Source organism: Rhincodon typus, chromosome 23, assembly GCF_021869965.1.
Source record: "Rhincodon typus isolate 14 chromosome 23, sRhiTyp1.1, whole genome shotgun sequence".
NCBI lineage: Eukaryota > Metazoa > Chordata > Chondrichthyes > Orectolobiformes > Rhincodontidae > Rhincodon > Rhincodon typus.
Window position 1 is genome coordinate 28,478,213 of NC_063354.1, and position 25,049 is coordinate 28,503,261.

The following is a 25,049-nucleotide window of genomic DNA, read 5'->3' on the forward strand; positions in this document are numbered from 1 at the left end:
ATTTTGGAAATAACTTACAGAATTTTTGCTGAAAGTTGAAAATAAAATATTCCCCAGTATAGGTGTTTGAACAGCTATAATGCAGGCAAATAGACACAACCGATGTTCACATAGTACAGTCGAAATTCATCTCGCAACTCTGGCTGAAAATATTAATTCCTGACCAGTCCTGGATTCATCATGAAGGCATTAAATAATATAAAGGGTGTATTAATGGATACATGTAGTTGTGTAGTATGAAACCTATTATTTTTGAATATTTTAGTTAATAAAACCCTTACATTGAAGATTAGAAATTTTAAGTGATTTAGGTGACTGCTGGAATAAAGATTTAGAAAGCATTTGAAATGAACTATGGTGTGGCAGCTACATTGCTGATTTGAAATTTTAGCATAAAAATTTGTGATTAACAAAACTGACACAAAATGTGTGGTGGAAAATCAGGCAACAGGAGTCTGGAGACACCGATGGGAAGTGTGGGTAGGTCTAAGAGTTTTTTCTTTAATCACAGATAATTAGAGGAGAGAGAGCAAGAAATACACATAATACCCAAAAAGAAATGAGTCCTGAGTTGTTGGTGATGTGTGACTGCTTCATTACTGATGCATTATGGGATGGACCACATGCAACTGCGAGATGGCAGCAAAGTGTATTTGGGCTGTTTAATTAAATCTTCAAAGCATTTGTCAAATCCTGTAGACTGCTTAGAGAACAAAATCCCTAACTGAGCTGGATTACTTTTGTATTTGGATTAATTTGCAATGAAATTATATTTTTCTATTTCATTTACCCATTAGCTTATAATTATGTTATACTAAATTCTCAATCATCAATAAAGTGATGGAAGGTGTCATCATCAAGCAGCACCTGCTCAGTGATGCCCAGTTTGGCTTCCGCCAGGGTCATTCGGCTCCTGAAGGCTCATCACAGCTTTGGTGCAAACATGGATAGAAGAGCTGAATTTCAGTGTGGAGGTGAGAGTGACAGCCCTTGACGTTAAGGCTGCACTTGACTGAGTGTGGCATCAAGGAGCCCTAGCAAAACTGGAATCAATGGGTATCAAGGGGCAAACTCTCCAGTGGTTAGAGTCATACCTGACACGTAGAAAGATGGTCGTGGTTGTTGGCGGTCAATCATCCCAGCTCCAGGATATCTCTGCAGGAGTTCCTCAGGGTAGTGTCCTCGGCCCAACCATTTTCAGCTGCTTCATCAATGACCTTCCCTCCGTCATAAGGTCAGAGGTGGGGATGTTACCGATGATTACACAGTATTCAGTATCATTCGCAACTCCTCAGGTACTGAAGCAGTCCGTGTTCGAATGCAACAAGATCTGGATAATATCCAAGCTTGGGCTGACAAGTGACAAGTAACATTCAAGCCACACAAATGCCAAGTTAAGACCATCACCAATAAGAGACAATCTAACCACCGCCCCTTGACATTCAGTGGTGTTACCATTACTGAATCCCCTGCTATCAACATTGTGGCGGTTATCATTGACCAGAAACTCAACTGGACTCACCATGTAAACATAGTGGCTACAAGAGCAGATCAGAGGCTAGAAATATTGCAGCAAGTAACCTGCCTCCTGACTCGGGAAAGCTTGTCCATCATCTACAAAGCACAAGTCAGGAGCGTTTTGCCTGGATAGGTACAGCTCCAACAGCTTCAAAAAAACTTGAAACCATCCAGAACAAAGCAATCCGCTCGACTGGCACTGCATTGTTGTACTAACTACAAGATGCACTGTAGAAATTCACCAAAGATCCTCAAACAGCACCTTCCAAACCCACGACCACTTCCATCTAGAATGTCAAGGGCAACAGATGCATGGGAACACCACCGCTTTCAAGTCCCCTCCAAGCCACTAATCAGCCTGACATGGGAATATATCACCATCCCTTCACTGTCGCTGGGTCAAAAATTCCCTCCCTAATAGCATTGTGGGTCAACCCACAGCAGGTGGAATGCAGCAGTTCAAGAAGGCAGCTCACCACCAACTTCCCAAGAACAACTAGGGATGGGCAATAAATGACGCCCACATCCCACAGAAGAACACAAAAAAATGCCTTTAATTTTATGCATTGTTGAAATACATTCTATGCATTTAGTTGGCCACCAGAAACTAAGTGAAAATTACCTTAGTACTTTGAAATCTGCCATGATCTTTAACCCTGTTCTAACACCTGATGAGGTTTGATAGCATCTACAGAGAATGCAAACAGAGTTAACATTTCAGTTTTGAAAAAAATTCACTGGACTTAGTTAGGGATTTTGTTCTGCAAGCAGTCTACAGGAATTGGCAAATGCTTCAAAGATTTAACTAAACTGCCCAAATTCACTTTGCTGCCATCTCACGGTTGCTTGTGGTTCATCCCGTAATGTATCAGTGATGAAACAGTCACACATCCTGACAACTCTGGGATCATTTCTTTCTCTGTATTGTATGTATTTCTGTCTCTCACTCCGTCTAATTGTCTGTAATTAACAAAGCTCTTAGATGTACCCACACTTCCCAGCGATGTCTGTGGAGCCCTTGTTGTCCAATTTTCTGTCACACATTTTATGTCAGTTTTTTAATAACATTTCAAATCAGCAATGTCGCTGTCTCACCCATAGTTATTTTCAAATGCTTTCTAAATCTTTATTCCAGCAGTCACCTAAATCACTTAAAATTTCTAATCTTCAATGTAAGGGTTTTATTAACTAAAATATTCAAAAATAACAGGTTATCTCTACTTTCTCCCCACAGATGCTACTGGACCTGTGAAGTTTCTCCAGCAATTTTTATTTTTTTGTTTCAGATTTCAAACAAAGGTAACAGGCAGGATGAGGACCTGGTTGGGAATTATCAGCAACTAGAAACTAAATTAAAGAACAGGTCCTCAAGGGTTATAATCACCAGATTACTACCCAAGCCATGTCCAAATTGGTATAGGGATGCGAGAATAAGGAAAGTAAACATGTGGCTAAAGGAGTGGTGTGGGAAAGAGGGGTTCTATTTCTGTATTGAAATGGGGGTGGGGAGGTGAACCGTTGGGATGGTCTCCACCTGAACTGAGTCGGGACCAATGTTCTAGCGAAATGGGTAAATAGTCTGGTCAACAGCTCTTTAAACTAGAAAGTAGGGGGGAAGGGAAGGGTAAAACACCAAGAAGTATAATGGTCAATGGGAAACAAAGGAGCAGGTTAACATCTGTGGGGTGGATTCAACTACATGGAAAAGTATGAAAAATATGGAAAAAATAAAGCAGAAACTCAGGAGGGGTTATTGAAGGGTGCAGAACACAATGGGACAGTGTTTGGAAAGAGTTAGGAATCTAACTTCAAGCACATTGGATAAAGGGATGACCGTGCGAAGTGGGGCAAGGTAAATTCAGGACTGAAGGTGTTGTAACTGAATGTACACAGTATACGAAATAAGTGGTGCAATCGAAATTGGCAGGTATGATGTGGTGGGCATCACAGATGTGGCTGCAAGGGGATCAGGACTGGGAGCTAAATATCTGAGGATACACATTCGAGCGAAAAGACAGGCAGGTGGGCAGAGGGGGTGGGGTTGCCTTATTAGTAAAAAACGAAATTAATTCGATGGCAAGAAATGACATAGGGTCAGATGATGTAGAATCAGTGTGGATAGAGTTGAGGAACCACAACGGTTTAAAAAAAAAACCATAATGGGAGTTTTGTACAGGCCTCCAAACAGCAGTTATGATGTGGGGCACAAGATACACAAAGAGATAGAAAAAGTGTGTAAGAAAGGGAAAGTTACAGAGATCATGGGGGATTTCAATATGCACATGGATGGGAAAATCAGATTGGTAGTGGATCGCAAGAAAAGGAATTTGTGGAATGTCTACGAGACTGCTTTTTGGAGCAGCTTGTGGTGGAGCCCACTAGGGAACAGGTCATTCTGGATTTAGTGATATGTGATGAGGCAGACTTTATTAGGGAGCTTAAGATGAAGAAAACGTTAGGAGGCAGTGACCATATGATAGAATTTGCACTGCAATTTGAGAGAAGCTGGAATCATATGTAATGGTGTAACAGTTGAATAAAGGCAACTACAGAGGCATGAGGGAGGACCGGACCAGAATTGGCTGAGAGAGGAACTTGGCAGGAAAGGCAGTGGAACAGCAATGGCAGGAATTTCTGGGAGTAATTTGGTAGACACTGCAAAAACTCATCCCCAGGAAAAAGAAGCATGGTACAGGGAGGATGAGGAAACCATGGCTGACAAGGTAAGTCAGGGACAGCATAAAAGCAAAAGAGAAAGCACACAATGCGGCAAAGGGCAGTGGGAAGCTTACAAAGACCAACAAAGGACAACTAAAAAACAAATAAAGAGGGAGAAGATTAAATATGAGGGTAAGCTAGCCAGTAATACAAAAGATTGCAAGAGTTTCTTTAGATATCTAAAGAGCAAAAGAGAGGCACAAGTGGACATTGGGCTGCTGGCAAATGACACTGGAGAAGTAGTAATAGGGAACAAAGAAATGGTGGAGGAACTGAACAAGTACTTTGCGTCAGTTTTCATGGTGGGAGACACGAGTAATATCCCAAAAATTCAGGGGAGTCGGGCGGAGGTGAGTATGGTGGCCCCTGCTCACCAAGGGAAAGGTGCCAGAAAAACTAAAAGGTCTGAAGGTGGATAAAATACCTAGACCAGATGGACTATACCCCAGAATTCTGAAGGAGACAGCCGAAGAGATAATGGAGGTGTTAGTGGTGATCTTTCAGGAATCGATGGAGTCAGGGAAGGTCCCAGAGGAGTGGAAGATAGCTAATGTAACCCCGCTTGTTTAAGAAGGGATTAAGGCAAAAGCCCGGAAATTATAGGCCGATCAGCCTAACCTTGGCCATTGGTAAGATTTTGGAGTCCATTGTGAAGAATGAGATTTCTGCGTATTTGAATGTGCATGGTAAAATAGGGCAAAGTCAGCATGGTTTCATCAAGGGGAGGTCATGCCTGACAAATCTGTTAGAATTCTTTCAGGAGATAATAAGCAGGTTAGACCAAGGAGAGCCAATAGATGTTATCTGCCTGGATTTCCAGAAGGCCTTTGACAAGGTGCCGCAAAGGAGGCTGCTGAGTAAGATAAGGGCCGATGGTGTTAGAGGCAAGGTACTAGCATGGATAGAAGATTGGCTGTCTGGCAGAAAGCAAAGAATGGGGATAAAAGGGTCCATCTCGGCAACCGGTGACTCGTGGTTTCAGCAGAGGTCAGTTTTGGAACCACAACTTTTCACTTCATAAATTAATGATCTAGATGAAGGAACTGTGGGCATTCTGGCTAAGTTTGCAGATGATACAAAGACAAGTAGAGAGACAGGTAATATTGAGGAGGTGAGGAGGCTGCAGAAGGATTTAGACAGGTTAGGAGAGTGGGCAAAGAAGTGGCAGATTGAATACAATATGGGAAAGTGTGAGATCATGCACTTTGTAGGAAGAACAGAGGAATAGACTATTTTCTAAATGGGGAGAAAATTCAGAAATCTGAAGTGCAAAGGGACTTGGGAGTCCTAGTCCAGGATTCTCTTAAGGTTAGCTTGCAGGTTAAGTCGGTAGTTAGCAAGGTAAGTACAATGTTGGCATTTATCTGGAGAGGACTTGAATATAAAAGCAGGGATGTATTTCTGAGCCTTTATAAGGCTCTGGTCAGATCACATTTTGAGTATTGTGAGCAATTCTGGGCCCCATATCTCAGGAAGGATCTACTGGCTCTGGAGCAGATCCAGAGGAGGTACTCAAGAAATGATCCCAGGAATGAAAGGCTTAACATATGAGGAATGTTGGAGGACTCTGGGTCTAAACTCAATGGAGTTTAGAAGGATGAGGGGGATTTAATTGAAATTTATAGAACACTGAAAGGCCTGGATAGAATAGACGTTGGCAAGATGTTTCTATTAACAGGAGAGACTAGGACTGAGAGCACAGCCTTACAGTAAAGGGAACACCCTTTAGAATGTAGATGAGGAGAAACTTCTTCGGCCAGAGAGTGGTGAATCTATAGAATTCATTGCCATAGAAACCTGTAGAGGCCAGATCATTCTGTCTATTTAAGACAGAGATAGATGGGTTCTTGATTGTTAAGGGGATAAAAGGTTACAGGAAGAAGGTGGGAGAATGGGACTGAGAAACTTATCAGCCATGATTCAATGACAGAGCAGACTCAGTGGGCTGAATAGCCTAATTTCTGCTCCTATGTCTTATTTCCTCATCTGCAGTTTCTTGTTTTATTAACATTTCAAGTCCAGCGTGACTAGATTTTCAGAATTTCTTCAGGTTCAAAAGATGCATAACGCTGGACTTGAAATGTTAACTTTCTCTCACACGTTCACTCTCTCTCCCTCCCCACTGGTGTTGCCGGACCTGCTGACCATCTCCAGCATTTGTCTGTTTTTATTTCAGAATGATTTCTTAGTCATTAAAAGTTTCAAGTGTAATCAGGCCAATTGACCTCATTGCTCATTGGTGATCTCAACTAAAACACAATGGAAAATCTCTTTCAGAGTTTTAATTGAACATCTGCGAAACAGTGGAAATGGAAAAGACCGTGAGACAGGTCTTTCAACAATGAGAAGTCACTGCCACTCAACTACTTGACAACAAATCCTCTCACCCCTTTCCTTATAAGGACTCTGTTCTGTCAGTTTCCCCTCATTATGTCACCTGTTCTTATGATGCTACTTCCAATTTCTGTGTTTTTGATATGTTCTCCTTTTCCCTGAACTCCCCTTCTCTATGATTAACAGGGGCTCAGCCATATCATCTAAATACCTGCTCTTACTCTATCTCCTTCCTTCCAGAACCATAATACTCAGTGTTCAGCTTCATTTTCCACTCCACAGGTCTCCATACTTATTGATCAGCTTCTAATCCTGCCCTCAACTCCAGCAGAATGAAAATACGTCGTCCTTCATTTCTCAACTTTCCAAAGGGACTGCTCCCAGCTAAAATGACCTTTCCACTTGTCTAGGCACCTTTCAGGGCAAGCCCAACAGATGGCACACCTGTTTTCTCCAGTTCGGGCTCAAACACATATTCCTGATGAAACAGTAATTCTTTCTATTTGAAATAAGGTATTCTTTGCACACAACACCGACTCCTGTATGTTGGGCAGATCGAATGCAGGTTCAGTGATCACTTCGAGGTGTGACCTGGAGCTTCCAGTTGCCTGTCGTTTTAACTTTCTGCCCTCTTTGTCCTCGTCCTCCAATACTGTTCCAATGAAGTCCTAGGATTGGTACCTTGTCTTTTAATTGGGCGTATTGGAACACGTTTATACTCTACAATGTGTTCAACAATTACAGATCATAACCACTGCTCTCATTTCTTCGGTATGGAGGTGTCGGTGTTGGACTGGGGTGGCCAAAGTCAGAAGTCGCACGACACCAAGTTATAGTCCAACAGGTTTATTTGAAATCGCGAGCTTTCAGAGTGCAGCCTCTTCATCAGGCCCAGTTCACAAACATTCTGTCAAATGTAGTTATCAATATTGTGATACATGCCATTTTTAATCCATAATGGAATATGAAGCTATGTGATATAATAAATCCAAAATATTTCCTTTATCTGTGAGGTCCAATCCATGATCTCATGGTCCAGAATGACTTCTTGTCATTGATAATGGCAGTTTATTTCCCATACCATTACAGTTTCAGTTAACTGACTGAATGTATTCCTTATCCCCTGCTCAGCTAGAGATCTACATTTTGGAAACAAGTCTTTCGGCCCAACTTGCCCATACTGCCCAGTTTTCACAATTTAAGCTAATCCTGTTTGCCTGCATTTGGCCCCTGTCGTTCCATATCTATTCCATCCATTTACCTGTCCAAATGTTTCTTTAAATTTTATTCGCCTCCACTACTACCTCGGACAGCCCTTTCCAGACAGTTAACACTCTGTGTGTGTGTGGAAAAAATTATCCGTCTGGACCCTTTGTATCTGTCCCCTCTCACCGTAAACCTATGCCCTCGAGTTTTAGACTCCCCTACCGTGAGGAAAAGCTGTTGGCTTTCTACCTTATCTCTGCCTCTCATGATTTTATATAGCTCTATAACATCACCCCTCAATCTCCTACACTTGAATGAAAAAAGTTCCAGTCTATCCAACCTCTCCTTATAACTCAAACCTTCCAGTCCAGGAAGAATCCCAGTAAATCTTTTCTGCACTCTTTCCACTTTAATAATATCCTTTCTACAGTAGGGCAACCGGAACTGCATGCAGTATTCCAAATATGGCCTCACCAAATCTTGTACAGCTGAAATAAGACATCCCAATTCCTATACTCAAGGCTCTGAGCAATGAAAGCCAGCATACCAAAATACTCCTTCATGTCCTGTCTACCTGTGACTCCATTTATGAAGGAGCAGCTTTTTGAAAGCTTGTGATTTCAAATAAACCTGTTGGACTATAACCTGGTGTCGTGTGATTTCTGAATTTGTCCACATTTCTTTGGAGAGCACCTTTAGGTGATGAAGATTCTGCTGTTCCCATTAGCATCTCGTCTAGTGAGACCATCTTTTGTTTTTCTTAGCTTCATCATTCCCATTACCTTTTGCCTCACAGCATCATTGCATTTTCCATAGAATCCCTACAATGTGGAAACGGGCCATTTGGCCCAACAAGTCTACACCGACTCACCCCCCACCCCCTCAGCCTGTTCCCGTAACCCTACATTTTCCATGGCTCATCCATCTAACCTACACATCTCTGAACACTACGGGCAATTTAGCATGGCCAAACCACCTAGCCTGCACGTCTTTGGACTGTAGGAGGAAACCAGAACACCCAATGGAAACCCACACAGACATGGGGAGAATGTGCAAACTTCACACAGACAGTCGCCCAAGGGTGGAATTCTGTTCTTACCCTCTTTCCCACCTTTCCCTTCTTTTCTAATTGATCAAAACCCCTTAGATCTCTAATTTTTCCAATTCTGATAAACTATCATCAACCAGAGACATTAGCTGTATGTCTCTCTCTCTCTCTCTCTCTCTCAGCAGATGATGCCTGACCTGCAGAGTATTTCTAGAAATTTTTATTTCCTGCCTGAGATTTCCAGCATCCATAGCATTTTGCTTTTGCATTTGGGCCCTGTTTGACAGCTGGTGTTGGTACCTGAGTCTTGGCCCAGTGTAGATAGCCTCAGGAATTCATTCTCCTAAAATTTGAGAAACAAATTTATTCTTTAAAAATCACTTTGCAAGGTCAAATGATGTATCAAGATGACATTGTGAAAAAAAGCTACAAGCCCCTTTAACAATAATTCCTGGTATACTTAATATATTTTCTAGCCCTCAAAAGGAAATAAGGAAATGAGAGTGATTTGTTTTGATCTTTTAAGCTATCTTATTGCAACCAGTTCATGCTTTACCCTTTTTCAATGCTATGCATGGAGGCAAAAAAAGAGAATATTTTATAACTTTGTAACACACAAAGTATTTCTAACTGAATCCTCCAGTTGAGGACAATTTTAAGATGTAGGCAGCTAATTTACTGTAAATGCTTGGTTTAATTTTTAAACGCTAAGAGATTCTGCGTCACTGTTGAATTGCCACCTCACAGTATAACTATATCTTGATATCACTAGTGTTTTGAGAAGGTCACACATTTAACCCATGACCCTGTTCACACGTCCTGATGTGTGAATACATTGAGTCATTTTCTTCCATTGCTTGTGTCGAGTGACTGACTAGGCAAATGGGAGGAAGGTATGTGGGTGACCACCACAAAATCCACTCAATTCACTAAAATTTTCCAGTAATGCTAGACTGATAGCCTTAGCAGAGCAGATATCATTTCTGAAGAGAGAAGCAGAATTAACAGTTCAGTTCATTGACCTTTGTTAGAATGCTACAGATCTTGGCAGACCTGTTGAGAATTTCCAGCATTTTCTGTTCCTTTTTCAGAATCTCTAGGCTGTCATTATGTGGACCACTATCCAAATGGCTTTCTTTTGAATGCTGAAGTACAATGTTTTGCTATGATAGTAAAGCTTGTCAACAGTTTTAAGCTAAATACTAATGTGCACATGAGGACCACAACCAATAGTATTTTTCTTTCACAGACTAAACCCTTTAATGTGATTGAGCGTTATTTCCAGGAAGTGGTTACTATCACAGAGCAGTCTTGTTTCTCGTCAGAGGAGGTGACTGGAGCACAGAAGAAACATATTAGCAAGTTGCAGCAACTTTACCAAACAATAATGAGCTCTGCACACCAAGGTAGGCAAGGACTAATAGTTAATCCAATATACCATCTGATAGACTTCATTGAAGAATATGCCTACAAATGGAAAGAAAAAAGGTGATTGCGAAAAAAATTTTCACGTGTAATTCCCTGACTACTTTAGTAATTTGAGGCACACTGAATTTACCAACTGCAGTAAGTTGTGCAATGATACGATGCACATTTCTTCCCAATGTGATAAAATCTCTGGCAAGATTTTTTTTAGGGGAGTATTAAAGGAAGTTTATCATTCTCTCAGAGAGGGTATTGAATCCATGTCCCTCTTAAGCACCAAGTAGAATTAGATAGAGTAGTGTAAGCAGAAGCCTTGATTTCAGGTAGTCTGCCCAAATTGTGATGTGTTAATAATGATGCCTAAAATGCATCAGTTTAAAAATTATCAGAATTTGCTGGAATGGCCACAGACTTAACCAACACAGACTGACAACTTCCAGGAATTCTGGAATGACTTAATAGAACGCAGCTTATGCAAACTCCTATGTAGCCTTGATGTCACAAAAGGATAAACTGAAAAGAGACTCAAAAGCTGGAGTTTCTAACACCTGGAGTTATTGAAAGTGCTGTAAGGCAGCAGTGCAAACCACCATGCTGTCTATGATTTACTTAACTGTAGCAATGTCTTTCTACACGCAAAAATGGATAGCTTCATTAACAGAAGAGTTGCAAATGGTGCTGATCAATGTTCAAGTCATCAGGGAACATCTCCATTTCTGACCTCATGAGCTGTTGATGAAGTATCTGACGAGGACACGACCCTGAGGAACTCGTGTTGTGATGTACTGGGGCTGAGGTGATTGACCTCCAATGACCACAGACACATTCCTTTTGTGCCAGGATTGACTCCAGCCAGTGAATAGTTTACCCTGATTCCCATTGACTTCAGTTTTATTATGGTGCTTCGACACTGTATTCGATCAAATGCTCCCTGAGATGGGGCATCCATGTGAAACTTTATGGCTGAAGATAGCACAAATGCTTCAAGCCTAACAATCTTTTGCACTGACATGTTTGGCTCCCTGACCATTCAAGATAGGTATGTTCCTCTCGTGCATACATAGGAACACAGGAACAGGTGTAGGCCGTTCAGGCCCTAGAGGTTGTGTCACCATTCAATGAGATCATGGTTGATCTGTGGCCTAACTTCATATACCTGCCTTTGGCCCGTTATCCCTTAGTAGCTCTACTGAACAAAAATTTATCAATCTCAGATTTAACATTAACAATTCATCCTGCATCCACTGTTATTTGCAGAAGAATTCCAAACATCTACTACCCTTTTGAGTTTAAAAGTGCTTCCTAACAACGCTCAACTGTCTGGCCCTAATTCTCAGCCTCAAAGTTCTAGAATCCCCAACCAGTGGAAATAGTCTTTTTGTTTTATCAACCCTACCTTTTTCTGTTCCCCTTGTTGTTTAATTGTCTGCTACCATTTGCAACTGGTTGTGGTAGGAGCACTGTAGAACTTTTACTGTGCCTACGTAGGGATAATCACTTAATTATGTTAAGTATTCATATGCTTAAATGTAATTATTTAAGATAGAAACTTCATTTAGATTGTTTTATTACATAGCCTGCTTTCATCATATCAGTTTAGTTGTTTCTTTGGAACATAGGGTATTAAAGCAGTATTTCATTGATGTATTTTAGTGCTTCCTACAAAAGACAAGCTGCAGAACATTCTACTGCCAAATCCAGATATCAGCTTTTTCATCTGGAAGGAGGATGACCTACTCTGTGAGTGTATTTTGTTCTAATGCTATAAAGTCTCTAATTTGTGTGTAGTTTGCATGAAATCATTTCTTTAACAAAATTCAGAACTGATGTGCACTATTTCCATTTACAACTTTTCAAATAAGAAAATGTTTACAGTGTAGCCATTAAAATTGTCCTTTCTGGAACAGAGAAAGGAATATCTTTAACTTTTTATTTTATAAGTGTAGGGCAAATGTTTGATAAACTTGTCTCAGAATTTGTCAAATTAGTAAACTCAAGTTAACATAATGACTCACCATAATGATGACCATTTGGCAAACAAGAATATCTCAAGATTGATTTTAAAATTTACAGTGGATTAGCCATCAGTTGGCATTTCCAATCCTTCGCCAATAGAAGTGATGCTCACTCCTGAAATGTCTGGCTCTACTTTTTTTGTCTATGCCCCTCATCCTAGAGTCTCCAGATAGTAAGAATATTTTCTGTTTAATCTATTTGGCCCATTAATATCTTGAAATTTTGAAGAAATTGCAACAATGCTTGAATCTGTTGTGACATCAAGTTTTAAAAATCACTTTCAGTAGATAGCATCATGATTTAGGAACATGCACTCCATTATAGATAGTTTAAGAGTGGCTATCGTTACACAGAGCGTGCATTCCCAATGCATGGTACTATTATATTTGGTTTAAAAATGACTATTAGTAGACAATGTGTGTATGCCAGTACACCATGCTATGAAAGAGGAGCCATTTGCACATGTAGGGAGTCCTGATGTTATCACTCTTTCATTCCAGGAACCTCTGTTGCTAGTGTCCACCTGCACATGTGCAGATGACATTGCTTTTAATCAAGAGTGAGCTGAAATTCTGTGTTAATAATCATCAAACAGGAAGCGTGGGGCAATGAATGCGAAGTATATCAGTCTGTAATATAGATTTGGGCTTCATAGTCACAAACAACTTACTTGTGACCCTGCCCCACTGGAAGGCTGAGGCTTTTCAATTTCTGTCTTAATCCTAATTAACTTAATACTAAACAGGAACAGAGATTTTGCTAGCTGAGAAAGATCCAACTATCATTTATCTTTCTACCATCTTAGTACTTGCAAGATGCGATAGTGGAGTTATTAACTAATTCTAAGGATAATGATATGATACTAACTGCTATGGGGTTGCTGAGTAGGATTTAATTTCACATTATAATAGAATAATTCCTTCATGATTAATCTGTGCAAGTGCTCCACCTAATGGTAGCATTGTCCTTAAACACAGCCATAAACTACATCTGATCACTATGTTAGCACATTAGCAATATTAGAAAGTCAATCTGCTTCTTAAATCCTCCTCCACCAATTCCCCAAATTGAAGCAATGCTGTCCCTTATAAACTCCACAAGTTAAGGGTAATCAGTGAGTGCTGTAAGTTTTAAGCCCTTCCATCAAAAGACGCATTACCAGTGTTAAACCAATTAAGGCCATCTTAGATGCAAATTAAAGGCTTTTTTAAGCACGGAGCCCCTCTTGTGCTACATGCGCAGGTCATTGGTTGTATCTGCAAGCTGCCAGGTTAGGTTCAGTGAATGTGGATTAGGAAGTTATTATCAAGGAGGACTGGCCTGATGTCAGCAGGATAAAGGTGAAACAGCAAGCCTGTGTTCAGCCACAGATAAAAGCTTGCACTTGCAGGAGCACTTCTTTTAACCAAAAGTCGCTAATTTCACCGGGAATTCTGGGCAACTTATTGCAAGTGCTTTGGATTCCTCTGAGGGCAATCCCATCATGTGAGACTTCCCTCTGCATTTCCTGAACTTGGTTGAACTCTGAGGAGGAGGTACAGCCTCCTCCAGCTCTGCAGTGACACCAGGAGAGGCAGCAACATCAGTAGTTAACAGCCTTCTGCTCAGTCGCATACACCTGGATGGAACAGAGGGTATGGGCACGGGATTGCATCTCAATTCCCCCAGTGCAGACGGTACAGCAAAGCCTCCAAACAGTTTTGTTTCCAAAGTTCCAACTCTTGCAGCCCACTGCGGCTTCTTTACAAAAAAAAAACTGTCGAAGAGGAGCGGTGAGATCCCCCGTTGTCTGTGGCTGCCATGGTGATTACAGATCTGAATTTTTGTAAATCCGTGTTGTTTCAGGGCTCAGCTGCTGACATCTCTAAGACCTCACAATCTGGTGACCATAATGGCATTAACCAGGTCACCATTCCTTGGTTATGTGAGCCTCCAACAATATCAACTTTGAGACTGAAAAGGCCTGTCAAACCCAGGGGATTTCTATAGGTCCAGGCAGTTGTACATAGCACTTTAGTTGTCAGATGGGTGCAATAAGAATAGCCAGATGTAATTGTAAATCAGAAGAAAATGCATTCCTTTAATGTATAACTAGCCTATGACATCATTGAATAATGCAAGTGTGCATCAAGTAACCCAGGAGCTGTCATGACCTGTTCACCCTTTGGCATTCTCACGTTCTGCAGCTCTTCTCTTGACCAGACTGTCTCAGCTGCTGGCTTCTGGGTATCCCAGACACGACTCAAATCGTTGATGTGCAGGTCTTTGTTGTGGGCCTATTGTACACCCATTACCTACTGTCTACAAGTTTGGCCACTCTTTCTCCATGGTGGCACAGTGGCTCAGTGGATAGCACTGCTGCTTCACAGTGCCAAGCACCCAGGTTCGATTCCAGCCTCGGGTGACAATCTGTGTGGAGTTTGCACATTCTCCCCATGTCTGCATGGGTTTCCTCCAGGTGCTCTGGTTTCCTCCCACGGTCCCAAAATGTGCAGGTTAGGTGGATTGGCCATGCTAAATTGCCCATAGTGGGTCTGTGTGAGATGCTCTTCAGAGGGTCGGTGTGGACTTGATGGGCCAAATGGCCTGCTTCCACACTGTGGGGATTCTATGATTCAATGAAGGTGTCTCTGCAACAAGTCCTGTGAAAGTGGAGTAGCCTTTCTTGTGCGCCTGGAATAAACTGTCCACATCTTGCAATTATGCAAAAAAGTGGGAAGAGAAACCACTTTACACCTTCACTGGTGAAAGATAGATTGATTTCTCTTCACTCCCAAACTGTTTTATATTGCTTGCCAATTGCAGTTTGGCTTTATGTATTCTGCTGTTCATTTTAACATCTATCTGAACTGCTCTAAATCACTATATGATAGGTCTGTACCTCAACTGCTACGGTGTATTGCAATATACAGTTGGAAATGGATCTTGTAGGACATGATTAATAGCAAGTTAATAGCCCAGCCTGCAGCCCAGCGCAGTAAATTGTTCTTTTCAGCTCAGTAGGGGATATCTTTTTTTCTTTTCGCCAATCCAAAATTCATGGCTGTTCCATTTAAGTAGTTGTATCTCTTGCCTCCTATCCTGATTAGGACGTAGTAAATAATACTTTACTAAAGATTAGTTGGATGAATTTTTGTGTAAAGACATTTTGATCAAAATATTCATTACCACCTATAAAACAAATATTTTTCCCATTTTGCTCTTTGCAAACCAGTCATCATTCTCTAACTTAACAAGTCAAGTGACCGCTCTTAGGTTTCTGCCAATGTGCCGTAACTGCATGAGAAAAGGTTGATGAGTCTGAGGTATTCTGATTCCCATGCTGTTCACTGAAGTAGCTTGTTAATGCTTAATTACCTCCTGATTCTGGGGTCTTGGATTTGGTATTCCAATTAAGGAATTGCTTCTGATTGCATACAAAAAATAGTGAACTGAATTTTCTCAGAATTGCTAGTTTGCCATTTCTAAATTCTGCTTTAAATCTGAGTTAGGTAACAGAAGTAGTTGAGAATAAGGCAGCAAGATCTGTAGAAAAGGTTAATCCTTCATAAATTGGATGTACGTAAATGTCTTGATCTTTGTCATCATAGGTTTTGATGCCTTGATGTCCTGCTACTTGGCTTAAAATTGTACCCAATCTGTGCCAACTGTCATTTGTAGATAGTTAGAATGGCACAGCATAGCTCATCTATCCTGGGATAGAGGCTTAATGGAATTGACCTGAAAGTTAGAGACAGACATCATGGAAACTTTCAGTCATTATTGCCAACTTTGGATCTCTGTCAAATTTATATGATTCACACTTGTGTCACTATACACTGCTTTGGTAGGTTCATGTACTAACAATGGCCCTAAAGTCATTCAGTTGAGTGAATTTAAGGGTGTGTGACTGAACACTCCAGTCTGTCTTCTTCAGGAGCGAAGGTATTTGTATCAGCTGCAAGTCCTCTACAGACTTCTGAACATGACATCCCATAAGAATTAGTGTTGTTTAATTTGGCCTTGCGTGTTTATGGCATGAACATAATGAACATAGAAGTTACCACAACAGCATGTTAGCACTCGGCATTTTTCAGTCCATATACAATAGCAGCAGTGATGTCTCTCAAAACTCTTCTACCCTTTATGGAACACTTGCTAAAATAAAATATGGGATTTTTTATATCTGTAGAAATTGAGATAATAAGCTGAACTTCACAAGCTGGACTTAGTTAAGCTGTGGGAAATTTGAACATAAACCAATAATAGTTTGCCCAGTTTTGACTTATTCCCAGCAAAGAAAAAATTAATTTTCTGAGAGCTTGTAAGAATCTGTCCACGTTATGCTTATATTTTGCCTGTGACCTGTATTGCTATTTAATATACACATCAACGTATATGTCGGTGACATATGTAGCATGTTGTGCATTTTGCCCACTGTTTTCCCTGTGGTTCATGTTGTGTTTTTTTTCAGGGAAGGAGCTGGTGCAATTTGTTAAAAGTCGATGTGGCAGTAGCCAGGACTTCATGCACAGTGATTCTGACAATTCTGAACTGAGTGAGACAATAGACAGTCTTAACATTGAGCAAACAAGATTATCAGTTCTGTCAAATGACAGTGGTATTGTCAAAGACTGTGGGGATCTCCCTCTTTCAAATGATGTGCCAGCTGCAGGGGCCAATGAGAAAGAGCAGACCAAGTTTGTCAGAAAAGCCTGCATAAAGAAGAAGAGCTATGATTCAAATAACACACTGAACATTTCAGATATTTATGATAATTCTACAACAGGAGGTAATATGAAACTTCAACGGAAGTTTGGTTGCAATACAATGCTGTTCAACTTCAAGCAACAGAAACCTAACACTGCACGTGTTGTAGTGCTTGGGAATGATTGCATTTTGGGAAGATTAGCGAAGGCTTTTCTTTCTATCAGGTATTTTATTTTTTAACACTTACTCAGAGTTTAAATAAACAATTTTCAAAATAAGGAAAGTTCCCCTCTTTAAATGACATTCAATACTGCAAATTGTTTGATTCTCCTCCATATTTTCCTGTTAAATTTTTGTGATTAACTAAAGCAGTAGCATATTATTTTATAAGCTAACGATTACTGCTGCTCCTCCTTTTAGACAGAGAAGTATTTTAACCTCTGCATTTCTTCTTCAACCGTTGCATTGTGCTAGATTGCATTCTTTAACCTTGTGATGACACCCTGTACTTGATACAGTTGACAATGAATGAAAGTGGACTATTTAACAGAAGTGAGCATCACAGATCACCTTGTTTCTGATTTTACTGATGTCCAAACATGTGCACTGAGTCTATGTGAAGTCTTTAGTGAATGGAACTAATTCAGATTTTGTTGTTTTGTAAGCTTTACGCTTTCCTAACATAGGGTCACTAAAGTAAGTCCCTTTGGGTATCACCTTAACTAAGACATAATATTATTTAAAGTACATTTGTGTCTGCTTGTAGCAGACCTACCGTAGGTATGATTTAATCCTGTGTGAAATTGCAAAATACTCAGAATTTCAAGATACCGGTTCAATAGAGCTAGAAATAAACCAGTGTTGGATCCAGATATTGTCAATCAACCTGTTCAGACATGTTATGACACACCTCTGAAGCAGATAGGACTTGAACCGCGGTCCTCTAACCCAGAGGTAGGGACACTACCAACACCTGTCATCTTAAAGTCCTGAATATGCTGTGAATCAGAAATGTGACGGATTTGTTAAGCTTCCCTTTTAATATTGTTACTGTTATAATCATCTTGACAATGAAATTATAGTGTTTCCTTTCCTAAAGGCATCTTGAATTCTTTAAAGATTTCAAATGAAACTTCAATTTTGATTGTGCTCGTATTCTTTTGTGGAAATGTATCAGAAATTTAGCTGTTTCTTCTTTAGTTTCCGTTTATGTACATGGATGATCCAAAGTTTGCATAGTTTCATGATCTGAGGCTGACAAACAATTGCTTTAAAAGTTTTTTCAAAGTAATAGAAATATAGTTTAAATAGAAACATCAATAAAACTGCAGTCTAAACTGCAATCACGAATAGTGGACTTAAAATAATGACCAAGTATTTTACTTCAATTTCATTACTTAGGAAAAGAGAAACGAGAAGGTGTATTCTGACCTCAAAACTAAACCTGCAGTTCTACTACATCCCAGTTAAAAATGAAGAGCAGACCCCAGTGTCTACCAGCAAGGTATGTCTGAGCTGTATTTCAATTAGTACTTTCTGCAGTTGACTCTATGGAATATTAATTTTATTCTTTGTTTGTTTATCAGATCTGCTTTTTTCCTGCTAACTACGTGAGACATACAATTAACCTTGAACAAATCAGAATAAGTTGCAAAATAGTTGTATTGAATCCCTTTGAGATATTTGAAAGATGCTATATAATTGACTTATTATCAATTGATTTACAATGTTAGTGTTAAAATGTTTTGCTTAGTAGTGTACGAATTAAGTTCTCTGTTTGAATGAGAGATTAAGCCTCTTAATATTCTAAAATCATTGAAGAAATATTGCAGCAGACTTGAAATAGTTAATGTGAACTGTATTCAGGACAATAACTCCATAACCAGAGTTACTCTTAACTACTGTTTAAAAAGTAGAAATTCTGTCAGTATCTGCAGTCAGATAGTAGTGAACATATTTCTGAATACTTTGTTTTTAGGTCATCCCTTTATTGCACAATGACTTTTCTTGTGAAATGTCCAGGTATTTGGGTAGCATAGACCCCTGGTATAACAGCAATATCAACAGCCTGCGTGACATGATACCTGAACTAGCCAGAACGGTAAGAACACTTCCAATTACATCCTTATTATTATGCGCTGTATAACAGATATGATTGTAGTAAAAGGAATGTCATAGGCTACCTGTCACTTCTATATTATTGGATATTTAATTGTATTCAGGAATTATGCATTAACCCCTGTTAATGACTCAACTGTACTCATGTATAGAAGCAGTGATGACTTTATGGTTGAGTGGTTTAAGGCTGAGATCGACAGACAGATAAATTCTTGATCATTAAGGGAATCGAGGGTTACGAGAAAAACGCAGGAAAGTGGACAGGAGAAATGTCGGATCAGACATAATCCTGTTGAATGTCAGAGCAAAGGGCTGAATGGCCTACTCCTATGCCTATTTCTTATGGTGGTACCCTACCCCTCGGTCTGAAGACCAGAGTTCAAATCCCATTTGCTCTAGAGATGTGTCATAACTTTTCCAAAGAGGTTAATTTTAAACATATTATGCAGGAGCAGGTAGAAACTGGTTGTTGTTTGGAGGTGCACAATGTTGACTGTGTGTGTCTCTGAACAAAATCTTTGTACTTGTGTTAAAACTAGGCTCTGATCCTATTCTTCACCACCTAGATATTCATATTTACTAGGCATAGGACTACCTGCATGTTGCCACAGTGGCCCAGATATTCTGATCAGGGTCGGATGCTCTATTTCTGACCCCAAACGATTAAAAATTACCCACTTGCCCTTTCGATGATTTCTATGGTGGAGATTCCTGGATAGGGCCCCCTGTTACAAACCTGTCCATGACTGGATGAATCCAGGAGTAGAGAGGATCTCTGTAGAAACCCCATCATTATTGTGCTGTAAACTGTGATCTAATTGTCCAGCAGTACAGCCTCTAACTTTTCATGAGTTACTATTAGCTTTATTGAATCAGAACCCTCTGAATTTCCAAACTTTAGTGGACTCTTTAAAAGACTCCAGACACTGGGGAATTGCCCATCAGAAAATTTAATTTCCTGGGTACATCCCATGGAGTCCGCTGCACATCAAGTATTCCACATGGAATTCCAATCTATTCTGCTCCCATGATTCTCTGCCTATTGGAACATCTGGCCGTTCTTTTCCCCTCTTATGGAAATAGCCTTTGGAGCAGCAACCTCTGAAATATCATCGAAATGTGGAGTCTGCTCTTGTACTTGGTTCTAAAATCAGCAAACTCTATTCTAAATTAATCATATTACAATACATTGCAGTGAATTTGTGAGAAAAAATTAAGTGAAATTGTCAATACTTTTCAAACCAGTTGTCATAGCTGAGAAATGATCAAGGAAAGTAATTAAGGCAGTTATGTAAACCATTCATTTCCAAATATTGAAAGTGATTTCTAGTTTATAATAATTTAAAACTGTTTCATCATTTTCATGTATTGCTGGTTCCGAATGTACTAATGTAATGTAATGTAAACTACTATGGAATTAAATCACACTACAATTTTTGCTGATAAACACCTTAATCTATTATCATGAAATTACTCTTCTTTTAAGGTAAACTTGCATCAAACTATCATGCTGAAAAAACATCGTATTTTGCCAGATCTGTTCCTCCCCAGTTAATTACAAATACTTTATTTATAGCATTTAAGATACTGTTAAAAGCCTGCATTGCTTAACATCTTCTACATCAGCAGACTATCAAGATTGTGGCAGTGGATTAAACAGCATCCAGACTCTGATGGCTCATCTGCTCTGTCTGCATTTTTCTTTTTTCTTCTTCCTTCCTTTATTCTTCTTTAAGTTATAATCAGCTTGCAGAACTTTGAGTGAGCAAATATCTTTACCTGCAATGCAGAGGTGACGAAGGAACAGTTGTTCCGCTGTGACCTTTACAGCATGCTAATGTTCAAACCCAGGATGGTACACACGAGTATTCAGCCTCAACAGCACACACTAGTAGAGTTGAAACTGACTTTTTAACCCTGCCCAAGTGTATTATTCAAAGGAAAACTGAAAATGTGCTGAAGATTGGACCTGATCTACAAGAAATAGCTTGCTATTGAACAGGGGCTCATCAGACCCTTATTATCTTTTTAGTAAAAAGTTTATGATAGTCCAGCCTGCTTTGATTTGTCTCTTTCTCATTTGAAGGGCTGCTTGAAGTTCTTTTCAAATTCTGTGTATCTCTATTTCTAGGGAGCCCCTTCATTTGCATCCACAGCCATATTTGGCTGTGTCAGTTCTCTTTTGGAAAATACATTTTGGAATTACTAGTTAAAAATGTCCACAGTACTTTGGGGTTCTAATATATGGTCATGACAGTATAGAAAAACAATGCTATGTTGACAAATGTCTAGATAGAAACAGATGTGGTGAAAGTATGTTTTGTGATTAAATTTAATATGAAATCATTTAGTCTGGTTATTCAATGGTCCTAAATAAAATGATGGATTTTGAATGTGTGTTGATTGGTCCATACATTGACCCCTGCGTGGCTGGGAAATGGCAGGTGAGAACTGGGAATTCAGTTACTGTTTTCAATTAAGACTAGAACCTTGACTCGCAGGAAAGAACTGTGGAGCTGAAAAGGATGCAAAAGAAGATAATGTAAACATACACATAACCAAATAGAGGGGAGTGGTACATGAGTAGCTTCAAAAGTAAAGACTATAACCTGAAACGTATGTCAAGACTTTAAGAATGGAATTGAGCTGAAAGAAGGGATTGTTTTATGGGGCTGCTCTCATCTGGAAATATTTGTATTGCTTGCACAGTCTCTTGCAGGTAATATCTGTGAGTGCATTTTCTGCATGACTTGAGCTATATTTTTAATCAGCCCTCATAGGTGAAATGAATACTGAACATAAAAATCACACTCCTGGACTTCACTATTTAAGTGAATAGATTCTCAACGGTTGAAATTACAATGTATAACGTTATTCTTCAGTATTGATGCTTTCTCAATAAGTTTCTTTGTTCATTATTCTATCAAAGGCACAGACAATTTCAATAATGTATTAATAAAAGGTGTTAAAACAACAAAGGAATTTAACATGAATATATTAACATTGTCTCCTAATGTGTAGGATTATTTCAATCCCTTTGTTATCACAGATCCTCTTATTTTGTGTTAGACAAACAGGAGGCTGGAAGAATACAGCAGGCCAGGCAGCATCTGGAGGAAAGGAGTAGTCAATGCTTCAAATATTACCTTCCTTGAGGACTCCAATCTGAAAAAGGGTTATACCCGAAACATTGACAGCAATTGCTCATTGCTAACAAGCCAATGGTTTCAATTACCACCTTTTCTGAAAGATGAGCTATTTCTTTAGCTGCTGCTCTACAGAAATTCCCACCATAGTTAAATGTATTTTTGTAATACATAAAACAATCTAACGAAACCTGACTAAACACACAAAATAAGAAGTAGAGACAAACAAATCTGCAGATGCTGGAATCCAATCTGGAGGTACGGAGTAGTCAATGCTTCAAATGTTACCTTCCTTGAGGACTCCAATCTGAAAAAGGGTTATACCCGAAACATTGACTGTTCCTTTCCTCCAGATTGGATTCCAGCATCTGCAGATTTGTTTGTCTCTACTTCTTATTTTGTGTGTTTAGTCAGGTTTCGTTAGATTGTTTTATGTATTACAAAAATACATTTAACTATGGTGGGAATTTCTGTAGAGCAGCAGCTAAAGAAATAGCTCATCTTTCAGAAAAGGTGGTAATTGAAACCATTGGCTTGTTAGCAATGAGCAATTGCTGTCTATCTCTATGTAGTTAACTTTGTGGCAGTGAAAACAGCTCACAAATAACAGTAAAACTCTGGTGCGGAGGAAAGTAACATTCTAATACAAATGATGTCTGTAGAAGGTTAACAGCAATACAACAATAATCCAAAGCCCTGATATAAGTGTTGACCTTGTAATATGTGATAATCTTTGAAAAATAACCAATTAAAGGTTGTTTTTCCATTTCCAGCCAGTTGGTAAACTAACAGATTTAATGCTTTTCACAGTCACCACCATCTGGACAACAGTCCAGTGCAGACCCATTTATTGTGGATGTTACCTCATACTATGTACGAATGGGATATCAGCCTGTTTGCTTTCAAATTTACAGTGTAATGGTGAGTACTTTCTTCTCTATAGCAAATAAAACATCAAATACAGAATGGTATAACCACACTTCTGTTACACTGGCCAAAATTTATCCTGACTGAATGCAGAATTATCAAAATATTTAAATTAGTATTTTCTCATGCACAGTTACGTTTGCAAAATGGTAATCTGGATTTGAGTACAGGCTATAAACAAAAACAAAGTTGCTGGAAAAGCTCAGCAGGTCTGTCAGCATCTGTGAAGAAAGAAGCATTAATTCTGTTTCTGGTCTGGTGACCCTTCCTCAGAACGGTTCCTCCAGTTCTGAGGAAGGGTCACGGACCTGAAATGTTAACTTTGTTTTTTTTTCACAGGTGCTGCCAGACCTGCTGAGCTTTTCCAGCAACATTGTTTTTGTTCCTGATTTACAGCATCCGCAGTTCTTTTGGTTTTTATTGAGTACAGGCCATGTTTTGCCCCTAGTTAAATTTTCTGTTGTATGGATTTGTGTGACATCTTGCCCCTTTAATAGTGAAGATCCCACAGTGGTTTTCTGCAGTTGTGGCTGGCAGCAAAGATTCCATGTCAGTTTACATCACCCTTCCAATTCTGCAGGCAGAAACCACTTCTGAACAGGATGCCAATTTGAATATAACGTTCTTTTAAGTGTTGAATAGGAAAGAAGTTGGCTTAGCTGAGGGAACTATACTTGTCTATTCATTCCATTTATAAAGTAGTGGTTCAGAATGCACCAGTGAATTTCATTGATTTTTTTTGTTTCTTTACTCAAGGACTGAACTGCAAGAACTCAGTGAAATTCTATTTGTTACGCTTGAGTTTACATCTCGTTCTGTGTCACAGTTTACTTTTACAGATGAAACCATTGAATGTGTGGATGACGTTTTCCTCATTCAGCTTGATGCAGAACTTCCAGAATTGAAGTACACCAAAGGTCAGTTATGTGCAAGGAAAATACACACTACGTGATAGGCTGAATCTTAAGTATTTTTGGCTAAGTCTAAGGTGCATGTTGATTTCTGGAGGGATTTCCGCTGCAAGGCCTAATGGGTATTCTTGCTGTATCTTATCAAAGTTACCTCATCAACTACCTTCCCTGCCCCTGTGGTGTCTCTAATGTCCAATTCTGGCCCCATCTTACCACACCCACTTCCTGGATATTCAGCAGATATCCACCGAAAGACCACCATTCCTTGTACCTACACCATCTTTGAAAAGTGGCAGTGCACCCAGACAAGAAATGGTAATCCGACACTGGCCCTCACCAGCAGCAACAATGCCATACTGCCCACAGCACACGGCTGGCACTCCATTCTCTCACCCTAGCCAGTGTTTAACTACCAGGCCACACTGCTTGCCTGTTCTTAACTGCATCCTATTTAAACATCCTTTGTGGGTTACCGTTACTCTGTCCCAATGTCTGCTGTAAACTCGTAGTTTGTCAGTGTCCAGTAGGGGAATATCACACAAGGAAATTCCAAAGAGGAGCTTTCAGTTATAGTCAACAAAAGCAAACACACATAAAACTAATAGAGGCTGACGTTCACCTCTGCAAAGCAAACCAGACGTCAGCACCAGGACTAATGAATATTTTACAGTCCATGATGATCTACGACACCCAGCTGTCCTCTATTGCAAACAGATGTCAATGTAGTTCTGTCTGGCCTGTAGTGCCTAACAGAGCTGAGTTCTGTCATGGACAATGATGGTTTCTTCCTCCCCAGTGTCCTGCTCCTCAAAAACTGCTTCCATTGCCCAGTTCCTCAGCATGCAGCACTTTGCCCCATTGCCTGCTCCAATTGTGCACAGCGGTGTAAGCCAGGATGATCAGGATGCCCTCTGAACAGACTGTACTGGATGGGCCCTCCAGATGGCTCCAGGCAGTGAAACCACAACTTCAGCAGCCCTGTCATCTGTTCCA

The 25,049-nt window shown here is 39.8% G+C and overlaps 1 protein-coding gene across 3 annotated transcripts in view; it reads left to right on the plus strand.

The window, feature by feature from the left end:
• LOC109930168 (phosphoinositide 3-kinase regulatory subunit 6) overlaps nt 1–25,049 on the plus strand; it is a 107,785-nt gene that overhangs the window by 58,107 nt on the left and 24,629 nt on the right. For all 3 annotated transcript variants that reach the window (XR_007264605.1, XM_048611000.1, XM_020529716.2), the window contains 7 exons: nt 10,074–10,230; nt 11,903–11,989; nt 16,719–17,178; nt 18,356–18,458; nt 18,933–19,055; nt 23,029–23,139; nt 23,972–24,062. Coding sequence is in view for 2 of the 3 variants with exons in the window: in XM_048611000.1 (XP_048466957.1) it covers nt 10,074–10,230; nt 11,903–11,989; nt 16,719–17,178; nt 18,356–18,458; nt 18,933–19,055; nt 23,029–23,139; nt 23,972–24,062 (1,132 nt within the window). In the remaining variant the exon portion in view is untranslated. The remainder of the gene's footprint in view (nt 1–10,073; nt 10,231–11,902; nt 11,990–16,718; nt 17,179–18,355; nt 18,459–18,932; nt 19,056–23,028; nt 23,140–23,971; nt 24,063–25,049) is intronic.